This window comes from Eurytemora carolleeae, unplaced genomic scaffold, assembly GCF_000591075.1.
Source record: "Eurytemora carolleeae unplaced genomic scaffold, Eaff_2.0 scaffold1035, whole genome shotgun sequence".
NCBI classification, from domain to species: domain Eukaryota; kingdom Metazoa; phylum Arthropoda; class Copepoda; order Calanoida; family Temoridae; genus Eurytemora; species Eurytemora carolleeae.
The window spans coordinates 117,264-127,422 of record NW_019397051.1 but is presented as its reverse complement, the minus strand read 5'-3'; the positions used below and the strand labels follow the sequence as shown (position 1 = coordinate 127,422).

General features: G+C 33.6%; 1 protein-coding gene across 1 annotated transcript; it reads left to right on the top strand.

Moving 5' to 3' along the window:
- Positions 1-58: 58 nt before the first annotated feature.
- Positions 59-9,807, top strand: LOC111711433 (protein kibra; the record flags this gene model as incomplete). The annotated part of the gene is given in 14 exon segments (XM_023485798.1): positions 59-178; positions 457-623; positions 1,293-1,579; positions 1,689-2,470; positions 2,689-2,836; positions 3,742-3,798; positions 4,151-4,282; positions 4,604-4,732; positions 5,323-5,436; positions 5,932-6,123; positions 6,611-6,799; positions 7,257-7,379; positions 8,255-8,388; positions 8,603-9,807. Coding segments are annotated over 14 exon segments (2,917 nt in total), but the record flags the coding sequence as incomplete, so codon positions are not given.
- Between the last annotated feature and the right edge of the window lie 352 nt (positions 9,808-10,159).

The window sequence follows — 10,159 nt, the reverse complement described above, 5'->3', positions numbered from 1 at the left end:
TGAATGTTAAGAAAATATACATCCCTTGAGAAACCGAGATGCTACTTGTATGTTGTAGGTCCCTGAGTTCCCGGAATAGGAGTAGTGGAGACCTGGAACAAGTTCGAACTAAAATATTGAATCTTGAATCGGATTTAAACTGTGCTATGCGGATATCTAACAAATGTATAGCAGACAGGTACATTTCACCAATTATTATTGATAATTGCTTTTGATTCTTGGTTCATTATTAAAGCCTCACTAAAGTTAGCACTTTTTATTGGATCAGTCTCGATCTCTTTTGTCTTGGATGAACTTGATTTCTGCTGCAGAAGCAATAGAATAAATTGTCGAAAATGACGAAATCTTCCACAATGGGAATAGGGCATGTCCCTTTTAATTCCCCTTGATGACATTAACAAACTTGTCACAGAAAAAGAAACTACTGTTTAAATGTAAAAAATCCCTATTTTTTAGATTAAAGATCGATGAAGAGAAAAGGTTTTTGCTTCAGCAGTTGAAGGATTCGATGAGAAGTGTGTCTACGCTAGAATCTCAGTTGAAACTACTCTCAGCATCAACATTATCCATGTCTAGTAGTTCCTCTCTAGGATCCCTCTCATCGTCTTATGCTTCTTCTAAAGGTTCGTATATTCAACATGCCCTAGGCGGGTTACAAACAGACGACCCCAGGCGTGATTGTACACGTATCGTGAGGGGAAGTACTGATGGGTGTGGCTTCATAAGGCGATTAAAATCCCCCAGAAGTTCTGTTTAATAATAATAATAATTCAACCAAATTCAACCAAAAAGATAAAATAATGATTGAAAAAATTGTGAAAAACTAAATCCATTTACAATTAAAAAGTACTAAAGATAATTAAGAATAAATTTTGAAGATGATAAAAAACAATTTAATTTAAAAAAATTATTATGAATAAGATGATTTTTAAAAATAAGTTCCAAAGATAAGTAAGAATAATTGCCAAATATGATCAAAAATAAGTTCCAAAGGTATTCACGAACAATTTTAAAGATAATTAAGAATAAGTTCCAGAGATAATTGAGAATAGGTTCTGAAGATTATAAACTATTATTTCCAATGATTATGAAGAATAATTTCTAAAGCTTAAAAAGAATAATTTCCATAGATAATCAAGAGTAAGTTGGTTCTACATATATTTAACAACAATTTCCAAAGATAATTAAGAAGAAGTTCCAAAAAGAATGAAGAATAATTTCCAAAGATATTTAAGAAGAAGTTCCTAAGATAATAACAATAATTTCCAAAGATAATAAAAAAATAATTTCAGGTTCTCTGTCCTCTCTCTCCTTCACAGATATTTACGGGTTGAGTACAACCCAGCAACCAGACTCCTCCATGCTTGACCTCCATCGGCGGGTGGAGAAAATACTCATCGGCGGTGCTCCGCCTCAAGCCCAGGAGGAGCTTCTTGACTCCAGCCACCACCTCCAGGATCAGAATCTCAATACTCCGACCACACCCTCCCAGCTCTCCTTGTCTCCACGTAGTTCCTTAAGTTCAGTTTCCCCGCCAGTATCACCGTACGACCCGCCGCTACCACCAACCTACGAACAGGAAAATACCCAAAAAAATCATTAAAAAATATTTTAATTCTCTCTCTTTAAAAAACTATTTTAAAGATAAATTTGCATAAAATTTAATTTAATTGGTGTTTCTTTCAAAGGCGTACGGTGGCTCCCAGGAACGTCAGAAAAGGCAGGCGGGGTCTTCCGGGGTTCAAGGAGGACATATCTCTGGTTTAACAAGTACTCAACAGGGGCTGTTCAATCACCTGCAGGCCCCGTATTTACAGGGGCAACATAACCAGCCCCAGGGGGCACAGGGGCTTCAGCTCCAGGGGTCCCAAGGAAACTCGTTCCAGGGGTATCAAGGAAACCAGTTCCCAGGGTCTCAAGGGAATCAGTACCAGGGGCCCCAGGGGAACCTATATTACCAGGACCCTGAGCAAGATCAGCGGAGATTTCATCCTGCCGCAGTTCAAGGAGTACCTGGAGCATCTGGAGGAAACCCGACCAGTTCCTTCCATTCTCCTGTAAAACGAAGCCTGCCACCTAAACCTTATCGTGAACTTGAACTCGGAGATTTATCCTACTCATATTCTCCATCGTCCCTTCTTATAAATCGCCGACCTGGGCAAGAATCTATCGGCGGCGGCGATTTAAGCGCGCCTTTATCCCCCATCTCAGAAACAGCCAACGACGAACGAAAACCAGGATCTAGCAATCCACGCTCTGTTTCTGCGGCCGTCAGCGACGAATCAGTGGCCGGAGATTCTGGTGTATTTGAGGCGTCATCTAAAAAGGAAGATCTAGGATTGTCTATGAATCTTGAAACTGCTCAAGTACAAATCAAACTGAGATACTCCAGCGTGGATAGCCTACTCCATATCGGTATAGAGAAAGCCCGTAATTTGACCGTGCTTTTTATACCCGAGGGACGTAAAGTGTAAGTTTATATGTTTTTTTTAGAACTAAGCACCGATTCTCGCATAGTTAAAGTTTAAAAAATATTTTTTTTAAAGAAATCTTTTATCATTTCACAATGTTCTCCAGCCATAAGGAGATTTACGTTACATAATTTTTCCTCGAGAAAGTAAATAAATAATAATAATGCTAAAAATTGACATCTTATTTCTTAACTTTATTTACTTATCCCTGTTGTAGATGTATCAAGGCAGCCCTGCTGCCCTGTATCGCGAACGTCTCCTACACGTTCTGTACCCGGTCCCTTAGTAACCTTACCAAACCAAACTTTGGAGAGAACTTCCCAGTTGCAATCTCACAATCCAAGCTTGTAACTAAAACATTACAGGTGGGTAACCTCTTCTTCAAACCTTCTTTTATATGCAATGAACGATTCTGTTATTGTTTCTGTCCCAGCTGTGATAAATCAAGGCTCAACTTTGCTGCACACAATATCGATTATCTTATAAGAAAAAATAGATTTAAAATTCGGTGATAGTGATGGACCAAACCTCTGTAGAGTAAAAAGTAGATGTTAGTTCCACATTTATTGAAAATATATTTCGGTCTGGGTTGACCCTCGTCAGTTCTTGAGATTGTTTCTTCACAAAGATTAAAAACAAAAAGAAAAATAGTGCAATGTTTTATTTCAGTCATAAATAATGATAAATCTGAAGAAGAAAAAAACCCGACAGCTTTTACTGTTATAAAACGGTAAATGGCAATCGGCAACTGTTTATAGTGAATAATTATTCTTGTTGAATGTTTTTGTTCAAAGTCTTAAACTTATGAAAATTTTATCTTTATCAGGGATTTTCACTTATCTGTTAATTTATCCTTTGTTATTTAGAAATATATGTTGTCAGTGTTATTCTGCGACATTTGTGATAAGAAAACTTGAACTATGTCATCCTTGAAAAATGCGAAGAATTTGAATCATTATTTACATTTTGCAACAAAGAGGCTAAAACAGGGGGAAATTGTGTCAGATATTTTTAGAGAAACATTTTACAATTGGAATTTTTATTGTCGTCAAGCATGATTTTTATTTGGAAATTAAATTTATCTTTTAATCTAAAGTGAAATTTACTTGAATATATACTTTTATATTATTATTTTTTAGCTTAATAAATAATAATCTTCGAAATTTATTATTATTATATTTACAAAAAGATTATTCTCGATGATGAAACCTACAATGAAAAAAAATTAAACCTATCTTCTTATTATAAATTTGACTAATAAAATATTAAGGTTAATGTTTGGGCCGTTGACGAGCAAGGAAGAGAAGATTGTCTAGGTTCAGCTCAGGTAAAATTTTTAGTTTTCTTACTTTTTAACGTTTATTTGCTATTTTGTCATATTTTTTATTGTCTACTTTTTTGTTTTCAAATTTCCATGCTTATTTTTATTTTTATATTTTTTTTTTTATAAATAATGTTATTGTAATTGTGTTTGTTATTGTTATTGTTATTGTTATTGTTATTGTTATTGTTATTGTTATTGTTATTGTTATTGTTATTGTTATTGTTATTGTTATTGTTATTGTTATTTTTATCGTTATTGTTATATTATTGTTATATTATTGTTATGTTATTGATATTGATGTTGTTATTGTTATCGTTATTGTTATTGTTATTGTTATTATTTTTATTATCATTAGGTTTCAATGGCTGACTTTAACAGCAGCACAACCTCTGTGAAATGGTATAATGTCCTCAGCTTTCATTTTATGCAACCAGAGGTTAAACGACCTCCACAGGCGACTAGGCCAGCCAGCCTTCATGTTAAACAGGTAGAGGACAAAGGGAGTGTTCAGTGTTCACTTTTAAACAAATTTTCCAGGACACAAATCTCACTAGAAGGGGATATGATGACTAATCTAGTGTACTGTCACGGTTTTAGTAAACCTTTAGTTTACAGTATAGGATTCTTAAATATATATATGAACAAACAGTTTAATAATAGTTTAAATAATATTTTTGTATAATAAAAATCTATATTAATATTAAATGAATTTTCTACATTTTTGTTTGGGAAACCCCATTCAAGAAAATTTTTAGCAGGTGTTTTAAATAGATTTTTATAAAAATATTAAAAATGTTTTTCTAACTAGGAGAGTGAGATAAGTAGTATGGGATCTAGACAGGGTACCTTGAAGGAAGAATCCTCAGATGAAAGTACGATTATATCTTCACAAACCTCAACTCTAACCAGGAACATAGGGACAGACAATCTACACCAGGTTAATAATAAAAACAAAACTTATTTTCAAAATCAACAGAAATTCATATTTTGAACACACCACATTTCCACTGCAAACCAAGATGTTCACGCTCTAACGCAAAAGTCAAGCAGTATTTTGCCAATAACCTAAGCTTAAAACAAGCACGTTGAATTTTTAAAATGTACATAAATAGGGCCACAAAAAGTATAATTGATTAGGTGAGGTAAAATTAAAGTGCAAGGCGTTGCGACACTTATTAGTCGAGGTTGTCTAAAAATTTGATGACTAACTTTTAGAGTTGTCTATACATCAGTGCCTCATTTCGAACTTTTACATCAAAATGAAACTATTTGTTTTGAATCTTTGCGAGTCATCATTTGGAAAATTTCACCTTTTTCATATAGTTTTTATATTATTTGAAATTATAGTATCTAAAAATCTAGAAATCATATTTCTAAAATCTAAATCCATGTTTAGAAATAATAATGTATTACTCTTATTCTTTATCAGACTAAGGTTTTGTACCCTTGTAAATCGGACATGCCACTCAATAAATGGAGATTGACTTGAAACTTGTCAACAGTCCCTTTAAAAATTCCTTATTGTAGGAGGATTCCACCTTCTATCCCCTGGAGGTTGAATATGAGGATGAGGATGAAGAGGAAGAGGAAGATGAGGAGGATGAGGAAGAAGGACAGGAGTTTCATATTAACGAGCATGCGGTAAAAAATCTTTTTTTAATCAAGAACATTCCCCCCCCCCCCCTCCCTCTCCCACCGGATCTTCACAGCCATAAAACTACGTATATTAAACAAACTACATACATATATCGGCCAAAATAAAAAAGTAGCATATTTGTACACGTCCGCAGCGCTTGGTCCAGAAATTGTGTAAAGCTAACCTAAACCTAAATAATGCATTAAGATCGGGGTTCCATGGTTTTTCAGGAAATCAAAATTTGAAACGTCAATGTTAATTTTCATGATTTATTAAATTTTATTACATGTAATTGAAAGATGATGGGGGGAATTAATTCATAAAGTAACAATGGCAGAATTATTTTTTTTAAAGTAAACATTGACAAAAAGAAACTAATTTAAAACTTTTAAACAATATTTCTGTGTAAAAATAATAAAGGTAGATACTAAATCTATTTAAACCGGAAAAGCTAAACAAGTTCATGTAAAAAAAAAAATATTGTAAATTGATTCCTTCAGGCTGGTCTTCTCTACTCAGCTCCAGCCAGGAATATCAGGGAGGACAAGGAGACAAATACAGAGTGTGTGTTTATCCAACCTCCCCTCATCAAGGGAGCTTCGCGCCCTCTAGCATCAGCTCCAACTATTGTTAAAAGATCTAAAACTTTCAGCCCCAGTGCTCCTATCAGCAAATCTCAGTATGCTTGCAGAGTAAGTTGGATTTAATAAAAAATTTGAAAAGGGAAAATATTTTGACCGGGGGGGGGGGGGGATATTAACTGGAGAAGTTTTGAAAAGAAGTCAGCAAAAACCATTATGTACACGCTCCACCAACAGAAGTATTTTATTATATTCATCCAATTAAGACCTAGTATCAATTTTACCTTTACCCTCTTCATACTAGGTGTCACTCAATATAGTGGCAAAAATGTTGTACATTATTTAATAGATCCAGAGATGGAATTTAAAGAATTTCAGCCGCGGTTTAAATCCGCCAAAACCCGGTTTAAATTCAGCGCCGGTTTAAATCTTGAAACATTTAATACAATTTTAAGTGGAACCAACCATATTTAAACCACGGCTTAAATTTAAACCGCCGCTCAAATTCTTTAAATTCGGCCACGGGGTCAGTAATTCGATACTGAGGTCCCTCTAGTTTTATTTTTGTTAAAATATTTTTAATTTCTAATTATTTCAGTTAAATCGTAGCGACAGTGATAGCGCCATGCCTTTGTATCGTCGTCTTCCATTTCAACGGAATAGCAGAGAACGGCGGTCTCTCCATGTACCCGCCACGGCGGTTAAATCTCGAAGTAAAGGTGGTGGTGTAAACTTGACCTCGTTAGATCTAGAACTAGATCTGGCTGCCCAGCAATCTAGGCTGAAGGTGAGATAGATAATATACTTATTTTAAAAAAATATTTTTTTCTGGAACAATTATTGATTGCTGAAGTTTTTAAGTTTCAATAATTTTGTGCAAAATAGTTTCAACAAAAATCAGTATTTTTTTATTGTTTTAATACATACTTGAAAAAGAAAAGAAATATTTCATTCTAAAAAAATAACCTTTCAAAAAGAATCTTTATCTTGGGAAAAGAATCATAAATTCATGAAATTTCATCTGCCATTGATTTTTTAATCTTATGTTTTATTTAATAGATTCATATGAAAATGTCTTTTCTGTTGGTTTTTTCTTATAAATATCAAAAACTTTAATTTTAAATCATGAAGAATTTCACTGAAGATTCTGTGAAATTCTTTTGTTGTTATGATGTTAATGTTTACGAAGATCAAAGCAACAAGAATACATATGGAAGCCGAGTTTAACATTAATCTATTTCCAGGTTTTATCTGACGAGATATCTCGGCTGCGTGTAATAAAAGAAGAACTGGAGAAAGCAAAGAGTTCTGGAGAAATACCTGATTGGGTTCAAGAGGATTCAAAATTTCAGCATCTCCTTCTAAAGGTAGACTTAGGACAGTTTTTTTGTGGCATTTCAAGGTTAAAAGCAAAAGTGTAAGAAATTTTTGGCATTTTTGGCTAAAATTTGCAGATATTTTTTCAAATTGACAGATTTTTGCTCAAAATTTGCATTTGTATTCCAAATTTTAAAGAGGCAGGTCAGCTGGGTAAACTGACCAAAATTTGCTCCGGGACTATGAGGTCGACCTTTGGCTTAGGATTATACAGGAGTGTACCACTAAGAAGGGGAATACAGTGATGACTTCAATATCGTCTTTGTTTTATAGTATCCGGGTTAAACCAGTTAAAAAATTTAAACTAAAGGTCTTGGAATTTCAAAATTGTGGGTTCAACCTTGATAATTGTCGGAGAAATTTTGTCCTAGTGTGATCTTCAATACCAACAAAATTGTTCAAAATTGTAAAAATTTGTTACATTTTTTTAATATCTTCGTCTAAATCTTGTAAAATGGGGTTAAATATTTTCATATGGATGGTGGCAAACCAGAGGACTACGGAATAATCATCTGCTTTCTTTCTTTTTAGTGCATGGTAGATTTTGTCAAGGATTTGAAAAATAATTTGAAATCATATAGATAAATATATATAGTTTTAAAAATGTTAACAATTTTAGAAATAAATCAATTAAAAACATGATCCTAAAAGATATTTCGTTAAAAAAATTCTCCCCCTTCCTCCCCCTCCACATGATCAGTTACACTTTTGATTGCTACTTATGGACCGAAAAATTCTCGCAATGAATTATCAGTTATTTTGAACATACGAACTTTGATAAATGTTTATACATTGTCATATTTTCCTGAACCGAGCAGATTTTCTTTAAAATAAATATTTAAAAAATATAATTTCCTTTATTTAGCTGGAGCAGAATAAAGAGGATAAAAGTCCAGAGGAGAAAAGAATGGAAAAACTTCTGAGAAAAACTGCGAAAGAAATTTACAAACTTCGACGAACAAAAACAAATAAAGGCCAGCTTGATGTACAATCCTTTAGGTAAAAATCTAAAATTTATTCAAAACTAGTTTGGGAACCCAACTTGGTCTAGAAACTAAATTCCCGTGGTTCCACCGAATTCCCCAATCAAATTTTGAAGAAAATTGGTCAAGGCCACTCAAGGGGACATCGGACATACAAATTTTATTTATAGAGAGATACTTTCCAAATTTTTTTAATTGGTTAACAAAAATAATCTTTTATTTTTTTTCAGGGAAAAGATGGCTTTCTTTACTTGCATTAAATCTAGCGTGCCAATACTCGGAGATTACGAGGATGATATTAACGCCGTCTCCCCCCTTTTCTTCACCACCCCCACCCCACAGGAGGAGACCACCTCCCCCCTCTTCTTTACCACCCCAACCCCTCAAGAGGAGACCCTTAGGGCAGGGTTTAGCACGGAGACCGTGGATACCCTCACGGATAGGTCGTGTACCGCCCAGGAAGAGGAGACGGGAAAAGAACGGTCGTCTTCCCAGAATTCTACCCCGACTCCCACCAAACAAATCGAGCGCTTTGTCTACGAAATTGATCCAGACCTTGGAGCATTTGTGTAAATTCTAAAATGTTTTTCTTTCGTGAGGGGGGGGGGACTGTGTTGAAAATGTGATAAATTGTTGTTCTTCTGTTCTTAAATCAAAATTATTTTATTAATCTTTCCAAGCGATTTAGTCTTTTCAATTTAAACAGTGCTTCAGAATTTATGAAAAATGAAAATCTCTAGATTAATTGTGATATTTTTTTCTAAAAAAAACCCCAAGGTCCAAGTTTCTGTATCCATCAATACAATTTCTGAGCTTCAACTCAATTTTGCTCAACCTTAGGTCGTCTTCCAGTTTTCAATATCTGCCAATGGCACCAATTTTAGCAAAATAAAAGTTTAAAACGGGTGTTTGGCAGTCGAATATTACGTTAATAATCTTTTAATAATTGCCGCTTGATCATGTTTATAGAAATGTCACCTTTAAGTATATTTTTAATTTGTCTATAATTAAGTTTTTATTTAAAATGTCTGTCTGTTATAGTAGAAGGAGTAGAATAGGGACTAACGTCAATTTAAGCGGTTTTTAACCAATCACATTCTAAGATTTTGTCTTAATTTTGTTTTTGGGAGTTGATTGCATAAATCTTGTCAGAAAAAAATTAAAGAATTCGTATTTTTGTACAACCCAATAACAAGAAAGATTTATCAAGATATATCAATCAAAATTTATTAGTTTTTATTTTCAAATGTTCCCGCCATAACCAACAGTTCAGCAAAGCGTTTTTGCGGATTTTCTGTACAATGCGTTGTTGCAATTGGTTTGGTTTTGGTTGGATAATTGTACCTGAATAGATTGGTAGCCTATAGTATTAGTATATAGGTCCTATGTAATGTTTCGTTATAGTAATAATTTAGAAATAAATTTTTAATCGTTATTTGTCTTTTTTTACGATTTATTATGATTCTATAGTTTCACCCAGAACTTTGGAGACATCTGAAGAATTTTTTAGAATGTCGTCTTGACAATTTTTCAAATAAACCTAAATCTTAGTAATTGTCAAAATAAATAGATAGCCTTAAAATATGCGGGAACAGTTTTCACGAGTTCCATATAATGTTAAAAAGTTGTATGAAATAAAGGAAATCTAAAGCCTGAACTGAAATCTGACTTGAGTAAATCTACAGAGTATAGGAAAAAATGTATTTACAAGTAAAAAAAAGAACAAATAAAATTATACGAATTAATCATGGAAAGCCGAAGCTCTCTGGCAGACTCTCCACCTTTCA